Genomic DNA, 17,501 nt, shown 5'->3' with positions numbered 1-17,501 from the left:
GCAACACACAAGGCGACAGATTGAACCACAGTGCACATTTATTAGAACAGTGAAGATTGTGCTTCCATTGAAATACACTTTATGACCAAGTACAAGCGACATTCTGAATAATTTATTGCACATTTAATCTGTTTTCAACAATATCGGATGGTGATAAATAATCCATGTGTAGTCATGCATTCTCATTGTTTAAACACACCATTGTACATTTTGTTCAGCATTGCTATTACTGTACAAGATCAGCATAAACTGTAAGAACATCACTTTTGAATAAATAGTATGCATGGCAGTGATAAAATCAGTCTCACATACTGTCACAGATTCACAGATAAGGTTTGTTGTCTGAGGGGAAAAAAATAAAATCAGCATTAATTCTGTTTTTTCTTGGAGTTTTCTTGTAAACTGACACAATATTTGTACTTGCGGTCAAAACCTCCAGGGGTATCTTTAAGTGCTGTGTCTCCTCCGTACATCCATCTGATATTTACACTCTCCAGCTCTCGCCAAACTCTTGAACTCTGCTGGCCATTGTACCATCTGGCTTCATCCAGTCATTCCTCTTTTGACCGTCAAAGTTCCCACACAGACCCCCCACTCTCCTTTTATATATCCGTGGTAGAATGATCTCTGCAGGAATAACATTAACAATACAATGTCACTTCATTCACTATCTCACCCAGAAAATAACTCATCCTTTATCTAATCCCATGTCAAAGAATAAGATAATCTACAAATTTGTGAACCTATGTTAATTCTGTTAGATGTGTTTTTAATGAGGGGAAGATTAGTTACCTGCTTTACTGTGTCCATCAAACTTCACTGAGAGGCCAAAGTCTGTCTTCAGGTAGATGTGAGAGGAATGCTCCCGGATGTTTAGACCAGCAGTTGGTGAGACAGGAGTACTAGTTGTCCTTCCATCCACCTGGAGGGAGATGGATAGGGGGATGTGTCAGTAAGACATTTAAATTGACTGGTGAGAACTAGTATTTGCTCTTGTAAGATTATGTATGTTGTGTGCAGGGATCCACAAAACATCCATATTTAGTAGGGCTGTCAACTTGCATTTGTGAGTAGACTGATACTCTCTGATACTCTCAGCTCTGGTGTCCAGCTGACAGTGCCGTCAGCAGGCCGGCAGGAGAGACACTCTGCTGTGCGGCAGAATATCATAACTGAACAATGACCAAGATGCCAACTTTTACTTTCTCTGACTGTGTGGAAAAGTCATATATATATATATATATATATATATATTAATTATACAAACCAAAAAGTTTTAAGGTAAAACACGGGTCATGTACAGGAGTGTAATTTGGGGCAGCTGAACTGACACGATAAGTGCAGGCGAGTGTATTATATATTTCTTGTATTTGTGGATAAAGTTTAATGAAAAGACATCAGTAGTAATATTGGGTGTGTGTTTAAAAGCAAAAAATATAGATAAGAACCAATTGACCACAAGCACCTGAGCAGTTAATGCACTGTAGATGACAACCCCACCCCCCACCTAGAGTCCATGCAGTCAAAGTGCAGATTCTGAGTCGACTAGGAACATTTTTGACTTGGTGACAGAAATATCAGTCTTAGTTCAACATCATCCAGACTTACATTTCTCAACTTTTGGATTGATTGCAATGAAATTCAGAATGAGCGTTCATGGTCCCCACTGGATAATTCCGAATGATATTTCATCATTTCACTTATTCAGTGAATCATTGAATCTCCAATCTACTCTATGGACTGGCACAAAATTTTATACAGATATTTATGTTCTCCAGAGGATTAGGCCTACTGATTTTTGTTATCCCTTGACTTGACTATTCCATGTCTCCATCAAGGATGAAATTTCAGGTTGTACAAAATTGATTTCAGACTTTGGACTCCACTGTGTATGCAGCTGTTAAATATTCTCTCTCTGTCTCTCCATATACAAATATGTACACACAAACATGTTAAAAATGCCAATAGGGAAATAATGTATAGCGCATCATCTGTCTCACTACTCCAGTAACACCTTGCAGTAAAAGATGTGAAGGAGTGCTGGTTATTTCCCTCAGTGTTTTCACAAATGTTTGTGGGTGAGCAGATATATATTATCCCATGTACTTAATATTGTGTCTGCAGAAATTGCACCACAGGAAAGAGATGGCAGTAGTGTGTAGTTCAAAATGCCTTTGATACTTACAAGCAGCCTCAAATTCTTCTTGAACTCCACAGTGTGATTGTACACTCTGATCTTAAGCTCTTGTAATCTGTGGTGTTCCTCATTCTCCTTACTATCGTCATCTTCATCACTGTCATCTTCATCATCATCACCATGATGCTGACTGTCATCGTCATCATCTACTGTGCGTCTATTGATGACCTCGATGTAGACATCTGGAAGGTTATTTGGCAAGTTTTTGGTCTGGACCAGCACATATGAGTGCTCACCGTCAAAGTCATGCTTCATTTTATCAAAGGTTCTGTACTCGGGGTCTCCCTTTATAGTGCACTCATTGAATCCTGTGGAGAAACAAGTGTATAGCAATTTATAAATTAGTGAGGAAGCTGTAACATAATTTAGATTTGTCAGAGTTAAATGCTGGCATTTACAGCACCTGTAGACTGGCAGTAGTATTCGCCCTCGTCATTTTGAAGGCAGACAGCATTTCCATCGCATTCATCTTTGTCATCACAATCAATCTCCCCCATGCCATCGTCTTTCTCACATTCACATTTCTGACTGCAGTGATTGGTGTACCACACTTCATTGAACTGTCAAGAAAGAGAATTATCATTCAGTGTCCACATGCAATGCTCTGGCTTTCAGAAAGTTGTCCCAAGTATTTCAAAATCAACACAGTGTATGACCTAAGAGTTACTCGGAACAGTCGCTCACTTGATGTTTGGTGCCATTCCTGTCCACACATCCACACTCTTGGATAGGCACACAACGCTGCGATTTCTGCACAAAGCCATTATCACATACACATCCCGACACACAACTGTCACTGTCACTGCAGTGTGGCGGGCCATTCAGTTGTGTACAGGTTGGACTGCAGGCAGGGATACAACTCGTGTAATGACTGTTCTCTGGGCAAGAAGGTGCTTGAGAGAAAGATGGAGACAGTGTATATACTTAGACATAAGCACAAAAAGACAAACAAAAAAGGTCTATACAGTTAATACTTTAAATTTATCAGCCATTCTTTGTTGCTAGCTCACAAGGGACTTTTGACACAGCGGAGAACTTGTACATGTGGTGCTACGCCAAACTTGATGATGCTGCAGTGCAAAATGAGGACTGCCATGGCCAGCTGCACTTAGTGGGCTAGCTGTTTAACAGTTTTGTTTTTTTTGTTTTGTTTTTTTTTAATGGGGGGTAGCAAACTTACTTGGTACAGGTGTAGTTGGTGGTTGTGATGTAGATGTAGACTGAGGTCTGTCTGTTGGTGGATGTGGTTTAATCGTTGTGGGTTGTGGTCCAGCTGTTGTGGGTTCTGGTCTCAAAGTTGCTGTGGATTGTGATATAGCTATTGTGGGTTGGGGTTTAATTGTGGTTGAAGGTTGAGGTCTAGATGTTTGTGGCTGTGGTGTAGTTGTGGTTGGAACTTGTGGTCTAATTGTTGTTTGTGACTCAGGTTGAGCTGTGGTTGGTGGTTGTGGTCTAGCTGTTTGTGACTCAGGTTGAGCTGTGGTGGAAGGTTTTGGTCTAGCTGTTGTTTGTGGATGTGGCCGAGTTTCAGTTGGAGGTTGTGGTCTATTTGTTGTTTGTGACTCAGGTTGAGCTGTAGTTGGAGGTTGTGGTCTAGCTGTGGTAGGAGGTTGTGGTCTATTTGTAGTTTGTGATTCAGGTAGAGCTGTGGTTGGTGGTTGGGGTCCAGCTGTGGTTGGAGGTTGTGGTCTATTTGTTTGCGACTCATTTTGAGCTGTGGTTGGTGGTTGTGGTCTATTTGTTGTTTGTGACTCAGGCAAAGCTGTCATTGGTGGTTGTGGCTGCATTGTGGTTGGTGGCTGAGTTTCGGTTGGAGGTTGTGGTTCGGCTGTGGTTGGTGGTTGTGCTCCGGCTGTGGTTGGAGGTTGTGGTCTATTTGTTGTTTGTGCCTCAGGTTGACCTGTTGGTGGTGGTTGTGGTCTAACTGTAGTTGGAGGTTGTGGTCTATTTGTTTGTGACTCAGTTTGAGCTGTGGTTGGTGGTTGTGGTCTATTTGTTGTTTGTGACTCAGGTAGAGCTGTGGTTGGTGGTTGTGGCTGCATTGTGGTTGGTGGCTGAGTTTCGGTTGGAGGTTGTGGTCCGGCTGTGGTTGGAGGTTGTGGTCCGGCTGTGGTTGGTGGTTGTGGTCTGGCTGTGGTTGGTGGTTGTGGTCTGGCTGTGGTTGGTGGTTGTGGTCTGGCTGTGGTTGGTGGTTGTGGTCCGGCTGTGGTTGGAGGTTGTGGTCTCTTTGTTGTTTGTGACTCAGCTTGAGCTGTGGTTGATGGTTGTGGCCTAGCTGATGTTTGTGGCTGTGGCTGAGTTTCGGTTGGTGGTTGTGGTCTATTTGTTGTTTGTGACTCAGGTTGACCTGTTGGAGGTTGTGGTCTATTTGTTGTTTGTGACTCAGGTTGAGCTGTCGTTGATGGTTGTGGCCTAGCTGATGTTGGTGGTTGTGGTCTATTTGTTGTTTGTGACTCAGGTAGAGCTGTCGTTGGTGGTTGTGGCTGCATTGTGGTCGGTGGCTGAGTTTCGGTTGGAGGTTGTGGTCTGGCTGTGGTTGATGGTTGTGGTCCGGCTGTGGTTGGTGGTTGTGGTCTGGCTGTGGTTGGTGGTTGTGGTCCGGCTGTGGTTGGAGGTTGTGGTCCGGCTGTGGTTGGATGTTGTGGTCTCTTTGTTGTTTGTGACTCAGCTTGAGCTGTGGTTGATGGTTGTGGCCTAGCTGATGTTTGTGGCTGAGTTTCGGTTGGTGGTTGTGGTCTATTTGTCGTTTGTGACTCAGGTTGACCTGTTGGAGGTTGTGGTCTATTTGTTGTTTGTGACTCAGGTTGAGCTGTCGTTGATGGTTGTGGCCTAGCTGATGTTGGTGGTTGTGGTCTATTTGTTGTTTGTGACTCAGGTAGAGCTGTCGTTGGTGGTTGTGGCTGCATTGTGGTCGGTGGCTGAGTTTCGGTTGGAGGTTGTGGTCTGGCTGTGGTTGGAGGCTGTGGTCTATTTGTTGTTTGTGACTCAGGTAGAGCTGTCGTTGGTGGTTGTGGCTGCATTGTGGTTGGTGGCTGAGTTTCGGTTGGAGGTTGTGGTCTGGCTGTGGTTGATGGTTGTGGTCTAGCTGTGGTTGATGGTTGTGGTCTAGCTGTGGTTGATGGTTGTGGTCTGGCTGTGGTTGGAGGTTGTGGTCTATTTGTTATTGGTGGCTGAGTTTCAGGTGGAGGTTGTGGTCTATTTGTTGTTTGTGACTCAGGTAGAGCTGTCGTTGATGGTTGTGGCCTAGCTGATGTTTGTGGCTGAGTTTCGGTTGGAGGTTGTGGTCTGGCTGTGGTTGGAGGTTGTGGTCTTACTGTGGTTTGAGGACCAATTGTAGTTGTTGCTATTGGTCTTGATGTTGTTGGAGGCTGTGGTGTTGCTGTTGCTGGAACATCAGGTCTTGTGGTCATTGGGACATCATGATTTGAAGTGTGTGGGGGCTCAGTTATTGTTGACGGATTTGTAGGGGTTTGTGTATCGCAATCAGTCGGGGCCGCTGTTGTTGTGGCAGTCATTGTTGTAAATGTAGTTGTTAATGCTGGCTGTGGTTTTGATGAACTTGTTGAAGGTGGCTTTGTAGTTGATGAGCTGTTGGCTGGAGGAAGCTCAGAACCTGCTGTTGCAACTGAATCCACGGTTTTCGGAGCAGGGGTTGTTGGTTTAGCCAGGTCTGTAACAGACAAGTCAGTCTCATCGATTTTCAGTTATACTGTGTTTGGAATAAGTAGAATGTCAGAAGGACAAAATCACCTGCACAGTGTCTGTGATGAATTGATATATCGTCTATGGCCACATCAGACTGATCATTGGAACCTCTTCGCCCCTCAAAAATGATCTAAAAAGTAAGTGCATAGGTTAATACTAAAGCACAGTATGCCTGTTACAGCATGCAGATCCATTAGGTTCTGATCCACTGATTTGTTTTTGCAGGTAGTACATCATTAGTGTTTTGCTTTGCAAGTTTCTAACATTAGGCAGGTTAAGGAAAGAAACATCTTTAATAATGAACTTGCCTGGAAAGCTCCAGTTGTGGTCAAGTCGACCTGGGCCAGGTGCCACATATTTCCTTGGTCATTCCTTTTCCTCCAAACAGCATCTGCTTTTCTGTCCTGGAGCAGGTAAACATTGAGGCCCATTGTGTCTGCTGAGCCGTACATATGGTACCAGAACTGCAGACACTGAGGACCAGCGTCAGAACACTCAGAGCTGATGAGACGAGCCGTGTCTCCATGTGACGCACTGTTTCCTTCAATGTAAAGATAGTGGCCATCTGGATAAGACAATAAAAGTTAGGTTAGTTGAGCTAATACATATATTATAAAGTTTTGTTTGGTAATGTTTAACATTTAATTCTATGTTCAAGGTATGTCCAATTGCAGCTGACAATGAAGGCTAAATGTCAGCAATGCAATTGTCATTTAAACACTCAAAGGCAAAGAATGCTTTCATTCATGAGCAGCAGCTCTACTGACACATACTCTGGAGACAAAGGACAAATATCTTGCATCATGAACTCATGGTCAGTGTTTATCAGTCTACCATTCTGGTTTGACAAGGAAGAACTGCTTCAACAATGGAATTTTAGTGGTAGTTAGTCATTAGTGTGACTGGCTGATATCAATTTGGAAAAGAGTGTGCTGTTTTTTCCCCTGACAGTTTAACACTTATTGAACAAAGCACACAACCACGCTTCGCTTGTGTCACAAGGTTAAATACCTCCTGTGGTGTGATCTGAAGACGGACCGGTCATCATAGTGGGAGTGGAGCCACTATGCCTTGTCCAATCAAAAACATCAGCAAGCAGTTGACTCCAGTGACATAAATCTTGCTCAAAATTACAGTGGAGTTGGCATGCTGAAAAGAGAGGCCAGAAATATTATGAGATCACTGAAAGTTATTCTGGAAATCACAAAAATTGGATATTGAAAAAATAAATTATGCAAGTCCAAACACCATGGGTGTGCTGCTGTGGAATTACTACCTGAGCCTGCTGGTGGTCTGTTATCTGGAGCTTCAGTTACATTGTCCTTATTAATTAAGTTGGATGTTGATTCGACTGTGGGAGGTGTGGTGATATTTGCTGTATCATTGACTGGAGGGGGCTCTGGAGCCACAGTGGTTGGCACAAAGACACTTGGAGGAGCTGTGGTGTTTAGATCAGGTTTAGGAGGTTGTGCTGTAACAACACCGCTCAGATCTGCAAGAGTACAACAATATTATAGAGCACTCGGCATTGGAATTAGAAACAGCTTTGCAGGCCTGTTAGTATTTTCTCTGTGTTCATGTTTCTTACCAGAGCAGTGACCACGATAAAGCTTTATATCGTCTATGGCCACATCTGACTGATCATTAGATCCCCTGCGCCCTTCAAAGATGATCTGAATGATGGTATAGAATTCATTAGTAAATTTTACAGGACATCTTATACGACAATTTTACACTACTACCCAAAGGCTGGTCATCAACGGAGTCCCTAGTGTGAGATAGTCACCTGAAAAGCTCTGGTTGTTGTGATCTCCACCTGAGCCAGGTGCCACATATTTCCTTGGTCATTCCTCTTCCACCAGACGACATCGGTTACTCTGTTCTGGACCAAGTAAACATGGAGGCCCATTGTATCTGCTGAGCCGTACATATGGTACCAGAACTGCAGACACTGAGGACCAGAGTCAGAACACTCAGAGCTGATGAGACGAGCCGTGTCTCCATGTGACGCACTGTTGGCCTCAGTGTACAGGTAGTGACCATCTAGACATGAGGTAAGAAAATACCAAATTTGTTTGACATAGGTTTCATTGTGAGCCAGAATTTATCGTTGCCTCTCTATATTGTTTGTCATAATTTAGATTGTCACATAGAGGAAGAGTGTATTACCACCAGTGTGGTCAGCAGAGGGTCCAGTCATCAGGGTGGGAGTGGAACCACTTTGCCATGTCCAGTCAAAAGCATCTGTAATCATTTGATTCCAGCTACAAAGATCTCTGTTGAAGCTGCAGTCGAGATTGCAGGCTACAGGGAAACATTTGCAAAAAATTAACACATACTCAGTATTGCAGCACTTACGCAACTTCCTAAAAAAAACAAAAAAACATCTGTAACCTTCAATCACCTTTTTAAGAATTGCATATTAAGTATTTATTGGACTAGACATAAATGCTAATTGGTAACCAAACTTCAACATTTCTGATGCAGAAACAACTGACCCATAAAATGTAGCTTCCTGTGCACTTACCTGGGTGTGGGGGGAGGACTTCTGCAGTTATGGAGGGAAGCTCAGTTCCACTAACCATGCCAGGGAAGCCACCTAAAGGAAGTAATTGTTGACTTTGTTTAAACCATGAGATAACGGGTATGATCATAATTTGAGACCAGTCATTAAAAATCTAAATAATTTGTTATCCTTCTTGTTAGAGGTTATTGTCACCTGAGCATGTGCCAAAGTGGATGGAAACGTCATCTATGGCCACATCTGATTGAGCATTAGAGCCCCGAATTCCCTCTACAATGATCTGAAATGGGTGATATGAAAAAATAATTATTAACTGCTCAGATCAGATTTGCAAATTTCAACCAGCGTCTGTTGTACATGTTTTGTCTGATATATAGTGGTTTACTTACTTGGAAAGGGCCGGACACACTGATGTCAACATTTCCTAGATGCCATTGTGGTCCCTGGTTGTTCATCATGGACCATAGCTTGGTAGCTTTATTGCCTTTGAGCAGGTAAATATTGAGGGCCATTGCTGTGGCTGAACCATGCATATGGTACCAGAACTGTAGACAGAGTGGGCTATGATAATGGCACACTGAGCTCATCAGGCGGGCTGAGTCTCCATGGGTTACTCTGTCTCCCTCAATGTATATGTAGAAACCGGCTAGAGAAATGGTAAAAAGCACAATAAACATGAATCATGAAGAACCAACATAACAGATGTAGTAGTAGTAGTAGTAGTATGGCCTGACACTAGGTTGTACCTCCAGTGGTATGGTCCTGGTTTGGCCCAGTTAGGTCTGAGGGGGTGGATCCTGAATTTCTTGTCCAATCAAAACTGTCCTGTATGAGCTGCTCCCACCCACACAGATTTTTTTCAAAGTCACAGTTCATGGGGCAGACTATGAAAAAGCATATGAACACAATGGAAATGGTTGTGAGCTAATTATCTATATGAATATTACCATTTGAAAAATAGAACAAAACCCAATCTGTAGATGATTACATAAAGGTTATTCAGATGTATTCAAATACATTTATATATTAAACCTGTGTAAATTTGTTGCACTAGGAGGCAAAGGTCAAATGTAATATTTGTTTTTGAAATTATTGATTAAAATTTGGATTATGCCACTGATTTTCCAAACCAGTAATGGATAAGCTTTTCCAACCCGGAATGCTCTTACAAGTCTGATCTGTAGGAGTTGGTGTTGTTGGAGGAGTTGAAGTGGTTGGGGGGTCAGCTGAAATAGGAACAAAAACAAAAAGCCGAACGAACAAACAAAGAAACAAAAAAAGGAAATGAGTTCACCATCTTTGGCTTTTTGGTGCCATAGGCAATATTTTGGTTGGGCCTCCCCCACCCCACCTTAACCAACTAATAATTTCTCCTACTGTGCTTGTATCACTGACAAAACAAAAAAGAATCATTCAGGTTGGGCCCTAGGCAGTTGCCTAGTTTGCATATGCAACAAACCAGTCCTGTGCTGTGATCAAAACGGAAGCGGAGAGAAATACAGGACATGCAACAGAATTCAACTTTATTATGTGGGGGAAAAAAAAAAAAATCTACCAGTTGGTAGATCAGGACCAGTATCGGTATATGTACATATCTTCTCACAGATTGACGCTTTCCTTGTCTTACATCTGTAACTCACCACAGGCTGTGCCTGTCTGCCAGGGAGGCAGCTCCACTCCTTCAACCTGGCATGCTGCTGCGTAGGACTTTAGAGATTCACATAGGGTGTATTGGTCCCCATTCGTGGCACAATAGTCATACACACAGCTACGAAGGTAGACCCCTGGGTTAATGGGTCCATGGCACGACTTGAAGGGATCCCTAAGTAGTGCATTGCACTGACTGTAGGCCTCATCCTCTTCATCATAGTCACAACGCCTTGGGTCATTTGGATAGGCAGTACACCTGGTGGAGAAAATTTAGACCGTGAATTGGCGATCAAAACATTTGGAAGTATGGTGCCACTTCACAATGAAACATGATGTTGGGTAGTTTTGTTAATGTACGTATTAATAATTCTTCAATAAGTTCTAATACACATGTAGAAAGTGTTGGGTTGTGACTATAGTGTATACTGTCTGCCAAAGTAACCTGCTTGGTGTATTTGGCTTGGTATTAGCTGGTTATCAACCTTGTAATTTGTAGTTTATCTGGTAAAACAGTTATCGGGCAAACCAGGTCTACATGGAAAATATCTGATAAGACAAATAGTCTACAGCTTGGTGTGCAGCTCTGAGGTTTTACATTGGCAAGTGGAGCTTTCAGCTGAATGGTAATGATGGTATACTAAAATTATTATGATGATGGTAACATGGTGATGTTGAGCAACTACCAAGTTTTCCAGGTTCATCTGAGTTTAGTTCATTACCATACTAACATTTGCTAATTAGCACTTAATGCCAAGTACAGCAAAGGCTGGAATATGATTAGCACCTGCTTCTAGTGTGGCTAAAAAACTTACTCATTATTATTTGGCACCCTCCAGCTTTCTCCAAACTGAAATGCGTCTGTAGCATTTTGGCCGTCTGGGGTTACAAGATCGTCGTCCTGGTGTCCAGAGTAGATGCCACACATTCCGCACAGTTCATGCTTGTAGCGCTCATCCACCTGCAGAAAAAGTCTGTTCTGCCCATCTACCATAATTCGGACTCCAAAGGTCGACTCCAAGATAATGTAATTGCTCTCCTTGTGGACCCATACTGAGCCATATGTTCCATTGGTGGAATAGGGGAGGTGGACCAGGCCGTTATTCACCTAGAGAGAGGACAATCCATTATTTGTAATTGGTTTATTCTTATGAGAACTGTTTGTTTTTGAATGGCAAACAATCATTAATGGGTTTTTTTTCTACTGGGATAGTTGGTGCAACCAGTTAGCTTCCAAATAGCTGTTCAGGGCAAAGTCAAGTGGGTCAGATGTTAGTTTATGTATTCTTGTAAGCCCCAGATGACAAACAGGTGACTACCTCCAATGACCGGAGAGAGTAATAACTGACTCCTATAAACATGGGTGTGCTGAGAGTAAAGTTGTTAGCCACCACCATTAATGAATTACATTAGATAATAGAGAACAGTGACACAACAGTAAATGGGCCACGTGCAGGTCATGAGAGATGTTTGTGCAGATTGGAAGCTGTTTAGTCTCATACACCTTTTCATATCAGTTGATTTGTTACATGACATGCTATAAAAGAGTTGCATTTAAGATTGTTTGATAGACAGTTGCAAGGGGTTTTCATGCTTACATAGACCTCTCCACTTTGGTTCAGGGTGAGGTCATAATCTTCAATCTGTAGAGTCACAGCTTCCAGCTTGGACCGAGTTAAGTTCTGTAGGGGAGGATGCATGTTGTGTCCGGTCACAGTGAACTGGACTGAGCCGCCTTCTCCGCATGTTGTAGCCAGTGTGTAACTGCAGCCCCCTTGAAAGTCATAAGCCACCTTGTCAAAGGTCATGTAGTGCGGATCACCATACACACGGCAAGTGGCAGGTTTGAAAGGGAAGCAGTCTTTGACCCCATCTTTGACTTTACAAACCTCATTGTCTGCACATTGCATTGCGGTGCACCACAGATCATTATTACCCATACATTGGCACTGTTGCACACACTCTCCTTCCAAGAATGTTGCTCCTTTCTGCAAGGCAAAGGGGATGTGTGTAAATAAATAAATAGCACTGTGGTCGTGAATCGGCAAGTTTCACATTGTTGTCGCATCATGTACGTCACTTACCTCATAGTGTTTTCCATTATGCCAGCACCCACAGTCCTCTGCTGGGACACACTTTCCCCCACTGAGTTTGAAGCCAGACTCGCACTCACATCTTTCCTCACAGCTTCCACAAGAGCCAGCTAAATCCAGACTGGAACACACTTCGGGACAGCCATCAGCACATGAGTTATAGTAGCTGTTCTCACCACACTGAGGGGCTGAGGGGACCAAGGAAAAGAGAGGAAAGAGGACAGAGCGTGACCTTAATTCTGCTGTATTATTATAGCCATTATTTGACACTGTTTCTCCTATTTTAATAATAGGAGGAAGAGAAATGAAAGCAATAAAGTAACATACGGCAGAATGTGGAGTTCCTCCATATGGGTACATCTACTCCAGCCTCTTTGCAGATATCAGTGTAGACCTGTAATGCCTCACATAGCACTTCGGGGTCACCATGAGCAGAGCACATGCTGACCACACAGCCCCTGAAGTAACTTTCTGCCTCCAAAACTGACTGGCAGTCAGCGAAGGGCCCTGTACTAGAGAGGAGCCTTCCACAGTACAGCTCACTGGCATACTCAGCCTCCTCTAGTGGGTCACACTGATGAGGGACAAGAATAGTTTCACAGGAGGAGGTTATTTGCCCGGTCTGCCAGCTCTCAGCCAAAGCTGTAGCATTGTGGGCATTTGTGCCATCAGGCTTGCGGAAGTCATCTTCTCCGAGGTGGTTGAAGTTGCCACACAGGCCGCAGACCTTATCGGAGTATGTTGGTGGCAGGGCGACATGTACAGCACCAGCGCTGTCATAGGAAACGGAAAGACCAAAACTGGTTCCCAGTACAACAGCAGCAGGATTACTCTTGATGTTGACAGTGCCATCACCGAGGCTCAGCGGAAGCTTCCTCCAGACCCCATTAACCTAAATAAGAGGTATAAGTTTTAGATTTCCTTACCGGCCATCAGCAATATTGACTCTGTATCTGACAGTTTGCATAAAATGCAGCATTCTGAAGATAAATGTATCTTTAAGAATTGATAAGGCTGATAAGTCCACTAGGAATTCCAGGACATTATGCCATTAAACTCTGCACTTTCTGATAAAGCCAGTTTATCAGTAGAGTGGGCTGCAGATATGGGAACTGCTTGATCCAGTACATTAGTAAGCACAACCCTCATTACAGCATAACAAGGTGCCCCAAAACTGAAGTTGTACAGACAGGACTTGGGTATTGTGAAGTCTAGGGACCAATGTAAAATAGAGAATAGGGCTACTGTATGTTTAAGGGGAAAAATGGCTTCTAGTATACAGATCTTAATTCAGTGCTTGAGGATGGCTTCTTCTGCAAATTAGTCTTTCAGCTATGAACAATGAGAGACTCCTATTGTCGTCAGATGCGTGATGTCCCATTGATAAACAGCTTAGATGAGTAAACTGAAAATAAACTATTAGTCTGCCAAAAATGATTTTATGGCTGCATGGTTGTCTCTAAAGCAAAAAACCATTAAGGTTTATTTGGATGTTCAGGCTCAGAAGTGATTTTTTTTTTTTTTTTTTTTTTTTTTCTCTCATACAAGTCAGACAAAACTGGTCTCCCTTTGTAACACATGACATTTTAATTTTTGGCAAGGAAGCAATGTAACACAGTGTAAGTGCCTTCCTAAATTTCTGTCACCCATTTGAAATAACTCACCACAACCCGGTGTGTTTTCTGTTTCAATAAAGACACTCTGAAGTTCCCTGTGTTCACAGTGACCTGCTGGACAGTTGGCAGAGATGAGTTCCTGTTCTGCTCATTGACCACTTCCACTCTGAACATGGGCAGGGCCTCAGCGGGTGAGCAGGTCTTAGCCAGTATGTAGGTGCAGGGGGCCATGAAGCGGAACAGCACTCCATCAAAAGTGCTGCAGTCTGTGTGACTGTGTATCGTACACGTCCCAGAGGTGGAAATCCCACTGGAGCCTCCTCTTTGAGGACCACAGATTTGGCCCTTAGGGCACTGAGAGGGAGAGCAGGAGAGCTGGCCAGCAGAACAGAGGCAGCGGGTGGATTCATCCGTCCATATCTCTGTGTTCGATTCACACTGGGGTCCTGTGGGGGCATGTGACTGAGTAAACACCCCCTTTATAACCATAACACCATCTGGCTAGGAATAATTGATTAGTAATGTTAATGAATCATTATGTTCAGCGTTAATACTGTATGGCCTGTCAACACATTTTCCTAATTATTTTAGTAATCCAAACTATTATTCATGTAAGTGATGCTTTAATTCATGTTGAATTCATGTTTATTTTTAATCAAAAGAATGAAAATCATTCTTAAGGCCTTACTGTGAAATTATGAAACCTGATAAAGAATATTTTACATCTTTAAACTTAAGATCTTTTGCAGTTTCACTGACAGTAATCTGACAATAGTTATGACAGCAGTGGTTTATGTATTGCATCAACATTATTACTGTGTATACTGAAATATAGTATGATTTTTTTTTTTTTTTTTTTTTTTTCTTTGCCATTGATTGATTTGATAAGACCAAAAGCAGGCTGTTCTAAAGATGGAAAAAGCGTAAAACAATACTTACCACATGAGCCTCTTCTTACACCTATCTGGTTAAATGTGATCTTTCCCTCCACGGACACTGCTTCAAGTACAACCTAATGTAAAAGCAGATTATCTATTTAATAATATACAATGTTATATTTTAAATTGCCATCGCAATGTGGTAATATGTGCCATTTTACCTGAGTCCTTGGTTTGATGCTGTTCAGGGGGACAAACACTTGTCTCCATGTATTTCCAGGAAGGGCAGGAGAGGCCCAGATTTCTACCCGACCATCACTGCTTTTCAGAATAGCTCGGAGTTCAGACCCATTAGCTGCAACTGGGGACTGGTACCAAAACTCTAGACAGGCCTCTCCCTCCAGCCCGAGTGGACCGCTTTCTAAAATACTCACTGCCCTGTCCTCTGAAGGTGAGGAGGACAAAGAAAAAATGCAAATACGTTAGATGTTGTCATACATATTGATCACGCTCATTTATAGCTCTGTTGTCGCACCTGCGTCTAAAGTACAAATTCACTGTCCTGGTACTCACTGATGCCTTTTATTCTTGTTAAAATCACACAATACAAATGATATAATATTTTTAACTACACAGGTTGGAAACAGGCTTTTATGTTGTCATAATTCCTCACCAAAAATGGGAGACCATTTCCTTGCATTTGTTATTGTAATAAAACAAGAAGTACATCTGTTGTGGTGCAATTATCATTAAATGCAAAATAGCTGTTTAGAGTGTTTTGTGCTAAATTTGAACCTCAGGTGCAGGCCCTTTACTTTGATTGCCCCTGGGAGAACACCAGGCTATAAAAGATTATTAGCCTGCTTCAGATCAATTAGCGATATGCAGCGAGGCACACACAGTCACAGCCTGTCTGCAGATTAAATCAGAACTGTGGACTGATGTTCCAAATCCTCTCCAATGAGGGAGGGGCAAAATTAAAGGTTACTACAGTCACGTAATCGCTGAGTGAACTCATTACTAAAGCTTGCATGATGGCTATGAAATACATTTGGCTTTCAATTTTATTATTACATTATTTAATTCTTCAAATCCATCGCTATAACTTGTGCAGTAAATGGTTTGTTCTGTACCTGTTCTTTGTTGGCTCCTTGTCCAGTCACATATGAGATTGTTCTGTCTGTCGTAGAAACACTGTGTGACATATTCTATGCAAGGAAAGAAAAGGGGTAAATATAGTATTGTGCATGCTTTTGCATGTCTCTTAATTGAAAAAGTGGTATTCAAGCAATTCTAGCGTCAAGGTCTTAGTAGATATAATACTTCATACCTGCATTTGTCCTCCACTCTGTTAGAGGAGCTAATGAAAAGTCATTCTCAGCCCTGAAAAAGGAAAACGGTGAGAATGATTGCTTTTAGAACAATTATGCCATAAATTCGTAAAATACCTGATTGATTTTTAAAAGAGAATCTCCTTAATTCTCCACTTAATAAAATTGAGCCATATAACAGTATTTAAAATAACATATCAGCAAAAATGTGACCGTTAAGAGTTGAATTATCTTGAGACCCACCTGCACTGAGTCACTGTCTGAGAGAGGAAGAGTAAAGTCACTGTGACCAACAAATCTGTGTGGACGCCTCCAAGCATAGCTGATCCCTTAACGGCAGCCTCTCAGCTCTGTTCTCCCGTTGCTAATCCTCACTGTCTTTGATGAGCTGAAGAATGAATGAATGAGCAGTGACTGTTGTGGAAGCAAAGCATACAGTATATGACCCTTTGACTGCCAGCACAGAGGTGTTGGCCTTCTTGTGTCCCTCTCAGAACGCAGTGGACATTTATACTGCCCCCCCCACCCCCTCCCTCCACACACACACCTAACCAGGTAACCTCAGCAGTGGGTGGAGAAAGAAAACTGGAGGACAGGAAGACATAAAAGGGGTTGGACTGAGTCTGTGGCGTAAAAAATATTCTGTAATAAGTGACGACTGCAGCTAACAGTTACAGTAAATGGTGATAGGTGAGGTCAGAGTTTAGTGTTGCTGTGCCATGAGAGGCACTGGAACCAAACTCACACATTCAAATGCTTGAATAAAACAAAACTAAAAAAAAAAAAAAAAGGGCTCTGTTGACTTCCCACTATGATGTAATAGTAGTATTTGGTAAGGCATAATTTCACAACTATTCAAACTTTGTACACAGCACAAAAAGAGAAATAACAATGTTGTATTTTTCTAATTATTACCATTGCCAAAACGTACACCTTTTTTATAATATTTTTAATAATCATTTTTCATGATGTAAAAGCAGCAGGATTCTTGCTGCTCACCTCTGCTCTTCTTAATGTGGTCTATTGTGGTGTTTAATTTCTGTACACATTCAGGCTACTGATGAATATCCTGTAATTCAAAAGAACACTTTCATTAAAAGAAGGTGGCGTGATTATAGAAACAGAAGTAACATTATACCCTCAGAGAAATTGAAACCACTGATTATTATCAAAGATTTAGCTTCTAACATGTTTATCTAAAGACGTGACTTTTAATACAAAGGTATTAGATGGTGTGTTCTGTTCAGAAAATCAAAGCTGATGATCCTCATGAATTCTACATGCAGTAAAAGGGCGACAAGATAATTTCCTTTGTAAATCTGTGCTAAGCCTTTTACTCATCACACTTCAAAGCAAAGATAAGCCAAAAAAGATGGGCCATTAAGAATGTCAATTTATGCAATCCATATTCTTGAAACATACACAATGAGGCATGTGTGCATTGTGACCTGATAATGTTGTGTAAAAAAACAAAAAAAAAAAACAGGCTTCAAATAGTATAATCTACCGT

General features: G+C 42.1%; 1 protein-coding gene across 1 annotated transcript; it reads right to left on the bottom strand.

Moving 5' to 3' along the window:
• Positions 1–14,271, bottom strand: LOC130178697 (zonadhesin-like). The gene is made up of 22 exons (XM_056391145.1): positions 13,831–14,271; positions 12,494–13,058; positions 12,158–12,354; positions 11,678–12,061; positions 10,889–11,181; positions 10,067–10,332; positions 9,173–9,310; positions 8,816–9,072; positions 8,622–8,706; positions 8,430–8,501; positions 7,689–7,945; positions 7,491–7,575; positions 6,914–7,051; positions 6,211–6,467; positions 5,952–6,032; positions 5,183–5,367; positions 4,298–4,372; positions 2,882–3,092; positions 2,601–2,757; positions 2,186–2,505; positions 793–922; positions 1–627 (listed from the first exon to the last, which is right to left on the bottom strand). The coding sequence occupies exons 1-22, from the start codon at positions 14,269–14,271 to the stop codon at positions 485–487; spliced, it is 4,737 nt and encodes a 1,578-aa protein (XP_056247120.1). The 3' UTR covers positions 1–484.
• Positions 14,272–17,501: the final 3,230 nt, after the last annotated feature.

Source organism: Seriola aureovittata, chromosome 12, assembly GCF_021018895.1.
Source record: "Seriola aureovittata isolate HTS-2021-v1 ecotype China chromosome 12, ASM2101889v1, whole genome shotgun sequence".
In the NCBI taxonomy this organism is placed as follows: Eukaryota; Metazoa; Chordata; class Actinopteri; order Carangiformes; family Carangidae; genus Seriola; species Seriola aureovittata.
The sequence above is the reverse complement of the archived record's forward strand: the minus strand, read 5'-3'. Positions and strand labels throughout refer to the sequence as shown.